The 17,493-nt window shown below is 39.6% G+C and overlaps 2 protein-coding genes across 3 annotated transcripts in view; one reads left to right on the forward strand and one right to left on the reverse strand.

The window, feature by feature from the left end:
- Positions 1-1,139: 1,139 nt before the first annotated feature.
- Positions 1,140-17,493, reverse strand: part of LOC134215807 (post-GPI attachment to proteins factor 2-like) — a 405,279-nt gene continuing 388,925 nt past the window's right edge. For both annotated transcript variants that reach the window (XM_062694921.1, XM_062694928.1), the window contains 3 exons: positions 2,224-2,329; positions 1,932-2,150; positions 1,140-1,869 (listed from right to left, as the gene is read on the reverse strand). In XM_062694921.1, coding sequence (XP_062550905.1) covers positions 1,709-1,869; positions 1,932-2,150; positions 2,224-2,329 — 486 coding nt within the window. In that variant the 3' untranslated portion in view covers positions 1,140-1,708. The remainder of the gene's footprint in view (positions 1,870-1,931; positions 2,151-2,223; positions 2,330-17,493) is intronic.
- On the forward strand, positions 4,767-6,826 carry LOC134219164 (uncharacterized). Its single transcript, XM_062697868.1, is given in 4 exon segments — positions 4,767-4,845; positions 4,919-5,375; positions 5,432-5,870; positions 6,422-6,826. Coding segments are annotated over 4 exon segments (1,380 nt in total).

Below are 17,493 nucleotides of genomic sequence, written 5' to 3' on the forward strand. Positions count from 1 at the left end.
GAAACTAGGAACGACCAAAATGCGCAAAGCATTTTTAATGCATAAAATCCTTTACGCAACAAATTCGACAGAAAATCGAAGACTTTCTTCCAGAATTCGAATAGAATTTCTTCCAGCATTTGAAAAAAACAATCGTCCGGATTTTGACGAGAATCTCTTCCGAAATTTCTTCCAAACAAAAGAGATTTTTTTACGAAACATGTAGAAGTATTTTTTAACGTAAAACAATTGTCCATTTCGGAGAGATTTTCTCAGAAAAAATGTCTACCGAAAATCGGAGAGATTGCTGCAAAAATACAGATAAAATTTCTTCAGTTACTCGGAGAAAATATCTTCCGAAATTGGAAAAGATTTTATTTTCGAAATGCGTAGAATTCCTTACGCAACAAATTCATCCGAAATTCGGAAAATATCTTCCGAGATTCGAAGAGAATTTCTTTTAAAATTCGGTGAAAATTCCTTCCGAAACTCGGAGAGATCTTTTTCGAAATGCGGAGAGAATTTCTTACAAAATTTGCAAAGAATTTCTTCTGAAATTCAAAACAAAAATTCGTTCCGAAATTCGGAGAGAATTTCTTCCGAAAATCGGAAGTAATTGATTTCGAAATGCGTAGACTTTCTTTCGAACAGAGAGAGTTTCTTCCAAACAATTTCGTCCAAAATTCGGAAAACTCCTTCCGAAATTCGGAGAGAATTTCTTCTGAAATTCTGAGATACTTTCCTTGGAAATTGGGAAAGTCTTTTCTCGTCTTCAAAGAGAATTTCGTTCAAATTTTGAATAGATTTTTTTTTTCTAATTTAGGAGAGAATTTCTTTCATATATTGAAAAGTATTTCTTCCAAAATTCGGAAATAATTTCTTCCAAATGCCTGAAATTTGAAAAGAATTTATCCCGAAAATATGAGATAATATCTCTCGAGAAGCGAGGATAATGTCTTCTGAAATTCGGAAATACTTTCTTCCGAAACACGGAAATAATTTCTGCCAAATTTCTGCTGAAATAAGGGAAAAATTTCATTTCAACATTTGGATAGACTTTTTTACTAGGAATTCGGAGAGGTCTGTTGTACGTGGTCGTGTTTCAGCTGCCGTTTAATTTCTTTAAACTAATGGCCCATCGCGAAATCCTTTCAAGGTCGTAACAAAACTCGCGATAGTTACAAGTTCCAATAACCGTAGCATAAACCTAATTTTGCCTCAATCCATATAGTTTGTTCATAAGGAGCATGAATGCTGTTTCGTGTGCTTGTCATTCGAATGAGGAAGAAATAGTTAATTAAATAATTCGTAAATTTACGTTCGGTCGATATTGTTCTAAGATGGTCAAACATTCATCTCCCAGGTTATAAAACATAGCCTAAGAAAGTAAAAATAGGAATGTCTAAAATCTACCCTACCTTAAACCTGCGATCTACCCTAATGATACAGACGGAAAGGAAAATCTCAAAATCATCTCGCGTGGAAGCACCGATTGCGCTTCGAAACATTACCAATTCGAGATATACCAATGACCGCTTCCTAATCCTCCCGCTAACTTTTTGCACCTACTTAACTTAAAAATTCACTACATATGTATATCAAACCACAGACTTGACTGGTACTGCTGGCTGACGACAACAACAACGATTAGGCTGGCTGCGCACCCACCCACCGACCCCTTTTTTGACACCGGTGAAGCTGCTGGACCCCATTTCCCGTCTGGGCCTCCTCAATCCAGCTTCCAACTGATTGTGGCGTGCTGCTTCCGGTACCGGTTGGCGTTTTTGGCAATCATGAAGTCCTCCGTCGGGAAGTCCAACATCGTGGTACAGTGGAATCCCATGTTGGCCGACGCCACGATATACTCGCACAGGGCGAACCAACTGAAGGCTGAAACAACAACATTAACATATTTTATTTAATCAGATAAAATTGAAAGAATGGAAACATACCCAAGTCGTGGCACAGGAAGCGGTGCTTCAGGAAAAACAAGATCAACCCGATGGTGGAGGCGATCGAGAGGGCGAAGAAGGCCTTCTTGTACCGGAGGGAGTTCTCCTCCTGTGCCGTTTGCGGCCCGTTCGGTTGCAGGACCTTGAGGAGTTTGAGCGTCGCCAGCATGTACGTCAGCGATGACGTCATGAAGATGATGAAGACCTTCTCGTGAAGGGCTAGAAAAAGAGGGAGTCAAGATCAAGTTACACGAGTCGTTTTGGATGATTGGTCTATGTATGTTATACTCACGATAATTTTCCTTATTGGAAACATAGGTAACGCAGCAAAGGGCACTGATTTCCACTATGTTCAACGTGTGGACAATCCTGAGTAGACTCGTTGCCTTTTTGATTCGCTGTTAAGAGATCAAGAAATTATTTATAGAAATCATAACGGCTCATTTGTTTTGAATACGTAAGGCTTTTAGTGAAATGTCTTGTCATGATACGTGTTATTATACCATTTAATTTATCTATTATACCATTTAATTCTACCACTTGTCATATGTCGGAACAATGTAAATCCGGTGATGGTGTTCATATATATATATATATATATATATATATATATATATATATATATATATATATATATATATATATATATATATATATATATAAGTTACTTCAGTCATGCTTGACCTTAACCAAGATCTGCACAGTAGGGTGGCTCAAAAAACACTTTTTCAAATTTTTTGATGGGCCGCCCTTTTATTCGATTCTATTTGATGCCCTGATGCTCAGGACAAAATTTCAGCCAAATCGGTCAACGTTTGGGCGGTGCTAAACTCGTTGGAAGTTTATATGGAAAAATGTATGCAGAAACATCCAAAAACAGTGATTTGCAGTTGGACGGCACAATTTACGATCAAGAACCATGATACTCATTCAGTTCTTGTAGAATTAAATACAGTATGTTATGCTGAAAACCGCAAGAAGATTAGAGTTTATTACGCAAAGATATTAGCATTTTACTAGAGGGTTGTTGGGGTGAATTTATTTCTTTTCAAAGGTAAAAGAAACGAAATTTGCTCAAACCCCACTCCAGAGAAATGCTAATAACTTAGCCGGGCAAACTCTAATTTTCTCGCGGTTTTCTGCATAACTTTCTGTATTTAATTCTCCAAGATTTGATTGAGTATCATAGTTCTTCATCGTAAGTTGTGTAGTCCAGCTGCAATTTACTGTTTTTGGATGTTTATGCATACATTTTTGCATATAAACTTCCAACGAGTTTAGCACCGCCCAAACGTTGACCGATTTGGCTGAAATTTTGTCCAGATCATCAGGGCATCAAATAGAACAGAATAAGAGGACGGCCCATCAAAAAAATTGAAAAAAGTTTTTCCCATACTAATTTGAGCCACCCTACTGCACAGCTGAACTCTGAAAAAACCTATTTAAGATCTAAGCAGAACTTATAAAATATTAGAAGCTACCGCGCTACATATGAAATTGTATGTGTTTTTAAAAGGATATGTCAAATATTAGATTTTATCGAACATAATTTATTTCCATGCATTCTAGCAAGGCTAATTGGAGACCCAGAGATCAATAGATTTGACTTAATAATTGACTCATGTGCAAACTAGTCTTCATTTTTGGGAGAGAACTTTTTTTAATTTAGGAGATTTCTTATCTAAATATCATTTGTAGAAATTTAAAACATCCTAATCTGAATTGAGATTGGATAATTTGAGAAAATTCTAGGAACTTTGTTGAGCTTTTCATGCTATTAGGAAAATGGAAGTCTGCTGGAAAACCAGAGGCGTCGCGTGATCAATTTTTCAACCTGTGCACCGTTTGATTGAAGTTCAATATTTCGAGAAAAACGCGTAAAAAATGACACATCCAATATAAACGATTCATCTTCAAGCGTGTTTCTCATATGTTTCGTCTATCTGCTTCTAAGCTACATCCCATTTATCAAATTAAGTGAAGAACTGATCACTGTATCAAAATTCACAAAAATAAAATACAAATAAAAAAATATCGATAAATATATCACACTAAACTTAAAGTGACAGTGCGTTAAATTAAAAAATTCCACCATGAGAATCGTTAAGGTTCCCCCAAACACACGCGATGCGACAGTCGCGACGCGATTTTATCGCTTGGCGACAGCGATTCTGTCTGGAAGCGTAAATAGAACATTGCCTGCAGCGACCCAACGATAGAATCGCGGCGACCCCCCCTCCTTTCCCCCCTATGTAACACTTTTTATATGAATCATTGAACATTTTTGTATGCATTGTCATTTGTCACACTTCGGTCAACCCCCCTCCCCCCTCTGAGCGTTACGTAATTTGTGGATGCTCCCTAAGACATCTATCTATCTATTCAAGGAACGGTATCTTTTATTTATTTTTTTTTTAGTTATTTCGTAGAATGAGACGAACCTTTGAGTGAAGCCAGAGAAAACGCGTCGGCGCGACAGTGACAGTCCATTTATAATAATTGTTATTCTTTTACGTTACGTCTCGCATCGCACGTCGCGTTTACTCTGGCGGGCACCGTAATTGTTATATGTTAACCAGAAAATAGGAATATATGAAAAATAATTAGACTGCTAATACACATTAGTAATTAGCATGTCATACATATCATAAACATGGGGTCTCTACTAAACGTTCCTAAATTATTAATTATTCTATTTTGAGTTTATTCCTTTGATGAATAATTTTCTTTAGGGAGGGCTACCACGTGGACAGAAGTCGAACAGTTTTGGATGTGCACTTCCCTTCATCAGCGAACACATCTGCTCATGCAATTTTTCATTAATTTGTCTGAACCATGGACATTCTTCATACCCCTCTACCGCCTAAGTTGTCCACATGGATGGTAGAAAAAGACCCCAAAACGCCCCAAAAATGTGGTTTCGGACATGGACAGCATATACCACTGCCAAACAATAATTTCTCCGATCTTTCATGCCCTAAATGCAGCCTTCAAGCAGGAAAATGGATCCCAGGTGACTGCGTTAAGATCGAGACTGCTGCATTACAAATTCAGGCTTTCGCTTATCTCCGAGACAACGATTTTAGACGAAGCCAAGAAATCATTAGACAAAATTTGCAACGCTTTGCAGCAAATTGAAGAATTTTTGAAGAAAGAGGCTCCTGGAAGCCAGAATCGAAAAGAAGACCACGAAGAAATCCCGAGCGATCTGGATACACTGAAACGCCTGCAAATCGCACAACTACAATCAAGCATTGACGAAGCAAGCAACCAGCAAAAGGCACTACAGAAGGAGCTCCAACAAGCCTTACAAAGTGGACAGAATCCTCAGCAGTCATCAGAACAGGAGCAAGGCATTCCGACTGCACAGCAGCGGCATCATTTTAACGAGCAACAACAGAAGCCGAATCTGGTGAATCAACAGCAGCGACAATTCTTGCCACGGCAATACCCACACCAATTTCAAAACCTCCCAGAGCAACAACAACAACTACAGCAAGAACATCTAGACCCAACACACCAAGATCTAATCAACAGGGAAATATCAGTCGTTTCTCACAACCAGTGCACAAGTGGCCCTTCGAATACGCAGGGGAGAACAACATTGTGAAGTTGGGAGAGTTTCTGAACCAAGTCAACACCTACGCCGTGACGGAAGGCATGAATGACCACGATTTGCTTCGGTCGATCAAACATTTGCTGAAAGGGCGCGCTCTTCAGTGGTACACACGATCTTATCTAGACCTCACAACTTGGGAGATTTTTAAGGCGGAGATCAAGCAGGAGTTCTTGCCCCCAAACTATTCGGAGATTGTTAAACAAGATTTGTATTTGCGGTTCCAAAGTCCAAACGAACCTTTTACAAATTTTTATAGAGACTTGGTGGCGGCTTTCGAAATCATAGAACCGGCAATATCAGAATCCGAGCTAGGATAGGATGTGACAATTCAATTGTGACTGCCTTGTTGTTTTTCTTGTCGGTTGCTCTGACGAGGTGGTCGCCAGGGCTGTCAAACTAATTTGGTGAGAAATCTTCCAAATTTGGTGTATCAATACTTGATATTTCCTCTTTCGTTCATGCATTATTTATAATTCTCTTATCGAAGGGCTAACGCAGATAAGTTTTTACTAACGAAAACATAACATTTAGATCAAAAAAAATTACAATAAAATGATTAATTATGTTCACAATCGACAATTTTTTATCTTCAAAACTATTGAACACAATTTATACGATGATTGCAGTTCAATTATAATTAATTTTGTGCCAATAAACTTATGAATATGAACATTTGCGTTTGTTGCTAAATATTAATTTATGAATCCAGCAACACGGCCAAACTAACAACAAACGGCCCTACGGAAAACGCGCCGCCGCCGATCGAAGTAATCGATTGTCATTTTCACCCAATCAGCAACCGGTACGATTGTGACAGAAAATCGGTACGATTTTTAATGACGACTTGTCACATCCTATCCTAGAATCCGAGAAACTCTTTATTTTAAAATCTCATCTGAATTCGGATTTCTCACCAATCGCAGCAGCCTCACGATCCAATAGTGTAAGGGACCTCGTTACAGTATGCAAGGATTTTGAAGTGTCGCGATCCTATTCGACGCGCGGACGAGCTTCAACAAGCACTCGAGCGCTAGTCGCTCGTCCGGAACAAACTATATTCCAACGGCCAGTCATGAACAGGATGGATAGTGCGAATCGGCCTCTGCTGAATAGACAGCCGTTTGGAGCACCTCAGGTCAATATGATGGAACTTAATCAAGATGCGGAAGAAGAACTGGATCCAATGCCAATCCTCGATAGTATAGTGATCAGTATCCCCGCCTGTCACGCGGGAGACCGGGGTTCAATTCCTCGTCGGGGAGCCATATTACAATAAAATTATTTCTACAAACATTAAAAATAAACACTTAACAACACATTCAACAAATTAAAATAACTGACGATCTCTCTGTGCCCCGAGAGAGACGTCTTATATGTTTGCCCATTGCGAGATATGACGAGGTTTCAGTAAAGGTATTTTGTCCATCAGCCAAATCCCGCAAATGTGTTTTCATTGCGTTATGCATTTTGTCTACAACAGCCAAGTAGTTGTATTCATAGCTCTCTTTGGTGTAGAATTCAGATCCTATTTGGGCACCCTCTAATTAATTTGTGCCATGTGGCACCAGCTATATAAAGTCTGTGTCTGTGAATTCCTCTACACCCGATTCTTTTTTTTACACGGGGGATGCGTTCCGTGTAAAAAAAATGTGTTTGGTTCAAAATTTGAAAATCCGTGTAAAAAAAGTTTTATGATTTCTCGACGAATCATGCAAAATGGAGCAACTTTGCAAAAATTTTGTATGGATTTTTTTTTACACGGCCGTGTAAAAAAATCCGTGTAAAAACAGAATCGGGTGTATTTATAATTTTAATTGCTTATCTTCAGGCACAAACACAGAACATTCAGGAATGGAACATACACAAATCCACTAAAAAAAAATAAAGCAAATAATAATAAGATAAAATAAACCATAACAAACGACTTTCGGGTATTCACTTATATTTACCATGTTTGAGATAGCCTTAATAAAACTAGACGTGAAATTATGTAGGTTAGGCGAAAAAAGTGTCAAAATAATAGATAGGAATGTAGGAAAAACTGAAATTTTCCACATTTTGATGAAACATCTAACATTTTGGCGAGGCAAAACGCCCTAGGGGCTGTCCATAAACCACGTAGACTCTTTAGGGTGGATGGGGGGTTTCGAAAAAAGCCTACGTTTGTCTACGAAGGGGGACGAGGGAGGTATACAAAGAGTCTACGTTGACTTTTTATTTTATTTTTTATTTTTGAATACAATCTTTTTCTATTCTTAACTTCATCACTTTTAAAAACAATGAATAAACAATATTTGAGTGAAATGGACGCAAACGAAATAACAAAAGTACATATTCCAGATTGCTTCAGGACTTGTGGAAACTCATGGACTAGAAGGTACAGCAATACATGCCTAATAAAGGAACGTGTGCTGGTCCGAATATCGGCAACGGTGCTTTTGGCTTCATGCCAAAAAACGTTATTGTAGCCAGCGGCGCTATATGGATCGGCGTCACGTTTTCTAATTGCGCTCATTTCTTTGTTTTTTTTATTTCTCCGGACTTTTTATAAGACGGAAGAATCTTTTGAAATTCTCTAAAAATCTAATGAATTCCACTTAAGTAATGGTCTAAATCTTTTGGAAAACCTTTCGACTTTTCCATTCAGAATTCTTTGGAATTCCCACGAGTAAATCTTGGAAATATCCACAGAAAATTATTTGGAAATTGCATAAGAAATTCTTCAGAATTTTCCTAGAAATTGTTCTTCATTTCAATGAAAGCGAATTGGAATTCACAAGGGAAACTTTTTGGAAAACTCTTTGGAGTTTTCAAAGAAAATTGCTAAGAATCTGCATGAAAAATTCCTCGGAATTTGCAACGGGAACTCTTAGGTTTCAGCGATTTTCTGCAAGAAATTGTCCGTAAATTTTTTCTGAATTTCCATTGGAATATTTGCTGAAGTTTCAACGGAAATTCTTTGGAATTCCAGTAAGAAATTTTTGGATATCCACGGGAGAGTCTTCGGAATTTCAATGACAATTTCTTCGGGATTACCAATGGAAAATCTTCGGGATTTTCAAAGAAAATTGTTAAAAACTTCCACGGGAAAATATTTGATTCTGTCACCGATTTTTTTTCGAGTTTTCATGGAAAAATGTTGCAATTTCCTTTGCAGCTTTGATGGAAAATTCACCAAAATTCTCAAGACACATTCAATCAAAATTTCCACCTGAAATCATTTGGAAGTTCTTAAGAGCCCCACGAAAAGTTCTACTTATTCAAAGTCTCCTTAATAAAGAATAAAAAAATGTTCTACTTTTTTTACGATCTATGAAATTTCAACGGTAAACTGAATAGAAAGTTTACTTAGAGTTTTTAGGAGTATCAACGGGAGTTTTAGGGTTATCAATCGAAAAATTCTACGAAATTTCCACGAAATATTCTTTGAAATATCGACGTGTTATTCTTAAGAACTTACAGGGGTTAGACAAAAAGGTTGAGATAGGTAAAATTATGTCGAAATTCAAATCAGCATAACTTTGTGTAGCATAATCCGTCATATAAAACGACAAGCAGAAGAAAAAATGCATTTTTAACATACCCTCGGAAAACCCGGAACATCTCCGGTGGCCAAGGTCCAATCTAAGGTTTGAGGACAGTATACTAGAAAAGCTTATGCGTCCGATGGTCCCGGTTTCATCAAAATCGGATCATTCTACGCAAAGTTATGCTGATTTGAACTTTGACAAAAAAAAATTCCTATCTCAACCTTTCTGTCTAACCTCTGTACACTTGATAACCTTCGAAATCCGCTCTGGAAACTCTTCAGACTTCCACGAATTTGAACCGGCGTGGAAAGTTAGATCGATGCGTGTTATAATACAGCAGCGCGCTGATGCAAAAATGTCAGCGCACACCTCTAGAAGGAATTGAATCCATCGGAAAGTTTGAGATCTAGTTTCAGCAGCCGGGGACAGAGGATTAAATTTGATTTTGTTTTAAATTGAATTTGTTCTGTTTTTGAAATAAGCGTTTTGTTGTAATGTTTTTATTTAGAAATTGATTCTAATAACTTAATAGCATAACTTGTAAGTATTATTTCGAAATGTACAACACATATGACATTTTGTATTTTTTTGGAAAAGTCTACGTAGACTTTAAGGGGTTGGGGGAGGGGTTTCGGAAAAGTCTACGAAAGTCTACCAGGGGGGAGGGGGGTTTGAAAATATGAAAATTTGGTCTACGTGGTTTATGGACAGCCCCTAGTGGAACTATCCTACAATGTACTCGCGTCTCCACGCACTGTCCATACCAGAATGCTGATGTGCCGACGCATGGTACGTTGTTCCACGTTTTGCCTCATGAGTTTTCCGGCAACGAAATATCACCACTTTTTTGAAATGTGAATATTATCAATATAATTGACATTTTTTCTAATTTATAAATGGCATCAGCTAGATATACTGTTTAACTGTTGTATGAGGTATAAGCACCCATGAAAATCGTTATAGATAAGACACAAAAGCAGTCTAAAGTAGGCATATTGCCCCTCCTACCTCGATACGAATAACTCCTGAATATTTTGGATATCCGATTTGACGAAAAATTCCAAAATCCCATTCAATTGACTTCTCCAAATGAATGGAGGTGTGCGTGACTTCGCTGCATTCCTGTCAATGAGTGCTGTCTTCCTCCAAAAGTATTCGTGATATTTTTGCCGCAACAAGTTTACCACCCACTTTTACTTTATATATTCTATACAGTGACGTTAGTGTGCGAGAGTTCAGTGCGTGATCTCTCATGTTTCGGACAGCAGAACGATCGCGTGGTCGGACGAATTATTGTGTTCTGCATTGCGCGGCCGGTAATAAAATTAATCAGTTCAGTGCGTGATCTCTCTTGTTTCGGACAGCAGAACGATCGCGTGGTCGGACGAATTATTGTGTTCTGCATTGCGCGGCCGGTAATAAAATTAATCAGTTCAGTGCGTGATCTCTCTTTTTTCGAAGCGGACTTGGTAGTCATATGGCTACTGCTTCTGCCTCATACGCAGGAGGTCGTGGGTTCAATCCCAGGGTCCGTTCCATTCTCCTACTTTGTATCATTCTCTTTATTTCTCATGTTCTAGCAATCGCTAGAACTGGAAATGGACTTCCATTCCGTTTCCATTACTATTCCTATACCTTCAACTTGAGTATTCTAACAGTAATCTGCTAGAATTGGAAATGAACTATAGAGCTCGTTTCCTACATCCAATTAGAAATTCCATGAGTTACCTTCTCCTATCTATCACATTGGCAGCTCGTTAACCAAGACGGACCACTGCCTCTCCAACCTAACCCAGAAATTCCAATAAATTCCGCATGAACTCGTGGCAAGTGCAGAGGTATATTCGGCTTGCAGTGGGCGAGTGATTGCATCATCATTTCCTCCCCCTTCCCTACATTGACTTGCATTCTGATGTGGCAGGCGCCAGTATGACCTAACAAATGAGATCACCAGTACTTGTACATTGAAGATGTGTGCTAGTCCCAAGCAAACATCTGTTGGTTCCCTGTGCAAGAACAGCTGATCTGGTCATAATGGAGTAGCAACTACGAGCAGTCAATCAAGCTCAAGCTCAAGCTCAGCTCTATACAGTGACGTTAGTGTGCGAAAAACTGCGCTTGGAGAACTCAATATGAAAGACGCTTTTGCTCCGATGTGCTTATTCAAAGCCGGACTTTCGCCATGGGACGCTTTGAGAGAGCCTCTTTTCTCTTTCTATTTTGTTCCAATCGCTCGCTCTTCACCCAATCGCGCATGCGCTGTTGGAAGCGGTATAGATTCCTTTCGTACTCGGTAGGCACCAAACCGATGTGATTTTCTCAAGCTACTGACATCCTATTGTTTAGCCCATCGCCAGATCGTAGCCAGGATGTCCCGGGCTATTTTTTTCATACTGCGTTTCAATGGTGACAGCGGGCTATGTCTATTGATGATGATGACACCACGCTTGTCACCGGCTCGGTTTTTTTACCAAACCGTGCACTGCCAACGAAGAACGCTTTGCCTACCTATGCATCGCCGATTGCGGTGAAAGTGGTTGACCTACACATATTCCGTGTACAGTAGAAAATCGAACATTTGTTTTCAATAAAATGAAATATCTGCAGTTATTAGACGTCGCAACTCATTTCTGATTAGTGCGCATGATAGTACATTTATGCGTGCATGATGCGCACTACTAATGAAATATTTCAAATTGTCGCGACTCGCGTCGCAGCGCGAGTGCTCAATCGCGCGGTCCGGTTTGGTGGCGGCCCGACAATACAAAATAATGCGTGGCAAACCGTTCTCGGCTGAAAGTGCACGTGTTGGACAACATGTGGCGTGGCGGTGCGTCGTTTCGGTATCGTAGAGTACAATATAGCGCGCCCCCATCGTGGCATTTTAATAGCCTGCCTCATATCACATGCCGCCTATAAAAAAACTGTGCATATTTTACGATTATATATTTTATTAATCGTAAAATTTGTACAAAACATATGATAAATGCTCATAATCCAAATATATATTCGGGTAAGAATGACAAGAAATCTATTGACAGTTGGAATGTTAGGGACAAAATTGCTACTGGTGCAGTGCACAGGTTGTACATGCGGACGCGACGCCTCTGTGGTAAACTGTCACTCCAGTTTGCGATGATTGACCACAAGCCTTTGACTGACGGCGAATTACCACGATTGCTTTGATTAGTATTGTGATGGCTTTCCGTTGTTGTTCATATCAAGCCGATTTACGAATACGAAGGTAGTGTCTCTACTCACTCTTATGACAAAATATCATTGCTATCTATCAGACTGTGAAACAGGGCCGCCAATTAGCTTTCTTGCTCCTCTACAGTAAAATCCCATAAGGAACTGTCAGATTATGCGTGAAAAATTTACCTTCGTAGTCGCGAATTTCGATGGTTTGAAATTCTTTCGATAATGCCTTTTCATAATGAACACCAAGTACCATTTCACGGCCACTCAAACTTGTATTAAAATTTGGAGAATTCCTGTCAAAATTCAGGGGATTCCAGTCTATATTTTAAATTGAGATTTTATAGAAATTTGGAAATATTCGGAAAATAGATACAAATTCGGGAAAGGTCAGCCGAAACTCAAAGTATTTCAATCGGAATTGAGGTTCCTTCAGAATTTGGAACATTTCTATAAAACCTCGGAGGATCTCTGCTGGAATTAAAAACAAATCTGTCAAAACATAAAGAAATGCAACACAAATTCGAAAACACTCTGTAAAAATTCTAATTTCTCCTAAAATTCTAAGAATTTCTGTATAAAAGTTTTATTGATAATTCGAAGAAATTAAAAAAACTTCTTTCAAAATTTGTCAAAATGAAGAATATTTCGTAGAAATTCCAAAAATTCCTGTCGGAAATATGAGAATTCTCGCCAAATTTCGGTGTAACTTCTGTCAAAATTCGGACTTCTGACGAATTGTGAAGAACTTCAATTAAAATTCGGAGAACTATCAAAAATCAGAAAATTTTAGTCGAAATTGAATTTTCATAGAAATTCTGAAAACTATGGTCGAACTTTTTTTTTATTTGGAGAATTTCTGACGAAATATGGAATTTTTTTTTGTCAAACATCGGAAGATCCCTGACTCAACTTTATTTTTAATAATTCAGAACAATTCTGTCAATCGCAATTCGCAAATCAGATATTTTTTTATGAGATCGAGAAAATTTATGCCATAGAAAACAACATTCGGGAGTTTCAATCGAAAATTGTTGAGTATCTGTCAAAATTTAGACCACTTCTAAAGCATCATTGAGCGATTAAGACTAAGCTTAAAAGATTTTCATTCGCTGAATTCAGTTTCAGTCAAAATTCAAGTTATTTTTGTCAAGATTCGCAAAATCTACGATGAAATTTGGTGAAATTATGTCGAAATAAGAATTTTATTTCCCGATTTCTTTGAAAGTTCATCCGTTTTATTTTGGCGTAATCCATTCAAATTTCTTTAGATATTTATCATTTTGTTTACATCTCAAAATCCTGCTCGGGAAGTTGATTTGAATGTTTATCCAAATTTCTTTTCATTTTCATTCACTTTTTTTAGAAAAATATCCATTTTATATTCATTTAAAACAATATCCATTTCATCTGAGTTTGTTCGGAAATAAATCCGAAGATTTTAATGAAATTTGGAGATTTTTTCACAATATTCGAAAAATATTTGTTGAAATTCGGGAAAGATAAGCCATAAATTTGAATAAATTCGATCGGAACCTGGAGAATATTTATCATAATTCGCAAAGTTTCTGTAGCAAATCAGAGTAATACTATAGAATATTTAGAATACTACTATAGGATACTATAGAAATTCATTCAAACTTCTTCTTAAATTCATCCGAATTTCTCTGGAAACTCATTTAATCACTTTTTTGAAACTCATCCGAAAGTTCATTCAAATTTCTTTGGAAATGCATCCTTGGAAAATCATCCGAATTTACTTGGACATCCATTAAAAAAGCCATTGACCCGAATGTATCAAATGCCCGAACCAATCGTTTAGTCAAGTTAAGTTGTTTTTCGATTGGCATCATGCAAAGCGTGAATAATTACTTATTCCATCCTAATGCATCAGCGAATAGAGACAGAATGCCGCCTTCTGGAGGTTCTGGCATATCAGAGGTGAACAGATTGAAAAGCAGAGGCCGAGGATACTGCCCTGGAGGACGCCTGCGACGATGTTGTGCCCATTGGAACTCTCTCCGTTGATTGAGACCCAGAATGTACTTCCCGACAGATAATTGTTGATGATTTTCATCAGGTAGCTGGGAAGATACCGTACCGTTGTAATTTGTACACCAGGACATCATGCCAAACATTGTCGAACGCCTTCTCGACAGCGAGTAAGGCCATGACGGAGGTTCTAGAGATAAACTTGTTTCGTCTAAGAACGTTGGTAACTCGGGTCAGTTGTACGGCAGACTCAAGTAACCGGTGATGAATAGCTTGGATAACACTGAGAGAAGACTGATGGGACGATAACTTTTGGGGAAGGAAGGATCCTTCCCAGGCTTACGGATGAGGATGACTTTCGCATACTTCCAGGACGATGTGAAGTAGCTGAGCCGGAGATACTGATTAAAGATCAGCGAAAGGTGCTCAAAGAACGGAGCACTCATGTGTTTGAGCTCGAGATTCAGAATGCTGTCGAAGCCTTCATGTTCTTCGATGATTTGATATAGGCCGTCAATTCGCCAGCTGAGATCTCCAACTCCTCCGAGAAGTCGTTGAGAATCAAATGGATGTTGTTAGCATGCTCGTTGACGGCTGCTTCATGTGGACTGACGATGTTCTGCCCAAGATTGTGTGAGCTGTCGAAGTGACGACCTATTCCAGCGACCTTCTCTGCAGGAGTTATCAAGCGATCCGTAGAGCCATTATTGTCTAGTGGGATAAAAGGTGGAATGGGCCGAGGCTTGGATTTTAGTATTTTGGTCATTTTCCAGAATGGCTTAGCATATTCTGGGATAGTGCCGATCGATTGCTTCAGGCATTACCGGCCGCGCCTCGTAGTCGACGTTGTTATCCACGTACCTTTGGAACCGGCCCCAGTCGACTCGGTGGTAGTTTCGCCGGAACTGCCGAGGAGCCCACTTCCGCCACCATCGGATAGTGATCCGAGCTGATCTCCTTGTAGACGACCGGCTGCGAGACGTGGTCAGGCTTGATGTTTGCCATTCAGGTCGCCGGCAATGATATACTGGCCTCGCCTCCGCGTAAGCTTGATGATGTCCCTCCGAAGGGCAGCCGATGATCCATCCCCGGCTTTGGCTTGCGTTGGACAGTACGCCGCGATGAGCGTGATTGTGCCGACAAGAATGGTCACTTTGACACCGATGGCCTAGATCATACTCAGATGGAAGCTTGGCATCAGGCGACAGTTGATGTTATATCGAAGTGCGATGGCCACACCACCTCCCCTGGACGGCCGGTCGCAGGATGCGAATGTTCAAGATGTGGACGCTCACCTCCGGTTTAAGGTGCGTTTCAGTGATGAACGCCACGTCCTTCTCCTAGAGGAAATCAGCCAGTTCGATGCTTTAGCTATTTAGCGAGCAAGCATTCCAGTTGACCAGGCCATTTTCAATAATGAACATGCCAAGAGTGAAGACCTGGTTGAAACGGGTTTTGCAGCCGTGCGGCCGAGTGGCGAGCTGTGCAAAGATCGGCATTAGCTGCTCCGGAGTGTAGAGCGAAGCAGATTCTTCCAGTGGGTCAGTTTGATTCTCCGGCTGCCGACGGAATCCAGGAGGAGGAAGCGGGGGCCAATCGCTGGAGGATGGAGCTGGTGGTGCTGGGGCATGAATCGATGCTGCTGCTGCGGCCAGTCGCTTGTGCGGCTGCAACGCAACGGTGGAAGTGCTGGTACCGCTCGTCGGGGAGCCGTGATAGCAAGAAGGTTCACCTCGTCAAACACTGGAACACGGTTCCTCTTATGATGGGCTTTGATAGTTGCTTTCCTTTGGATTTCCAGGAACTCCACGCGATTCGGGCAGCCCTTCGTAGTGACCCGATGTTTTTCGCTCATACTTGCCACCATCTCATACTTGTGGACCTGTAGGAACTCCACAATAGAATTGTGGTGATCTTGATTAGCAGGCATCACCTTGACTCCCTCGCTGCAAAGCCGGAACGTGCACTTGAGACCCTTAGCAATAAGCTGGTGGATTTTTGGCCGCAAATCACTTCTCCTCGCGCTCCGGTTGCACCTGCGGAAGCTGCGATTGCTGCTTCTTTCTCTTTTTTAACGGATTGTCGGCGTCATCAAGCGGCAACAATGAGAACACGTTGCTCTGCAAAAGCTGCTTGGAGAGGTTACTCGCGCCTTCAAGAACAGTGCGCTTAGGCACTTTTCCCGCGACCGAATCGGTCACGGAGTCTCCCATGACGGGCCCGGGATAAAATAAAGCGAACGAACGAGAAAAAAAACATTTGGAAAAAATGCGCCACCCTCAGCATGGTCTTGCTTTGTAGCCGCGTGCTTACCGCACGGCTAAAGAGGGCCCGCTAGAACATGAGAAATATATAAAAAGATACAAAGTAGGAGGGATGGAACGTGCCTGGCATTGAACCCACGACCTCCTGCGTATGAGGTAGAAGCGATAGCCATATGACCACCAAGCCCGTTATTTTGTGTGCGTGCCTACCGTAAAGCTTTCGGACTACATTCGAACGAGGTCCCATAAGAAGGCGTGCAAATATGTACGTCACCATTTCCTGTTTACATTTTACATCATCCACTAATACACTTGTATTTGGTTTTCTTCCTCACCTTCTATCTATTTTCATTGGTACGAAATACTTTGAGAATTTCTTTCAATTTCGAAATTCTTCCAAATTTCTTCGAAAATTAATCTAAAATTTTTTGCAAATTCATCCGAATTTATTTAAAAGTTCATCAGAAGCTCTTCAGAATGATCCAAAGTTCTTTGAAAATTTGTTCAAACAACTTTGAAAACTCAACCGTATTCTTTCGAAAATGCTTCTGAATTTCATTGGGAATTCATCCAAATTCCATTGGAAGTTCATCCAAATTTTCCTAAACATTTATCCAGAATTCTCTGGAAATTAATTCAAATTTCTTGAGAAATTCACCCAATTATTTTTTACACCCTTAATTTTTTTCTGAAAATCAACCAAATTTCGTTACACATACGAAATACTTTGAAGATTCTTCAAAATTTCTTAGGAAATTCATCCGAATATATCTGGATATTCTTCTGATTTTTTTTAGGAATTCATCCAAACGACTTTGTCAATTCATCTGAATTTCCCTAGAGTTTTTTTTTTTGAAATTCATCCAAAATTGTTTGAAGATTCTTTTGATTTGGTTTGATTTGGAAGCTCATCCAATTTTTTATCGATATTCATCCGTATTTCTTTCAAAGTTCATTTA

This window comes from Armigeres subalbatus, chromosome 1, assembly GCF_024139115.2.
Source record: "Armigeres subalbatus isolate Guangzhou_Male chromosome 1, GZ_Asu_2, whole genome shotgun sequence".
Lineage (NCBI taxonomy): Eukaryota > Metazoa > Arthropoda > Insecta > Diptera > Culicidae > Armigeres > Armigeres subalbatus.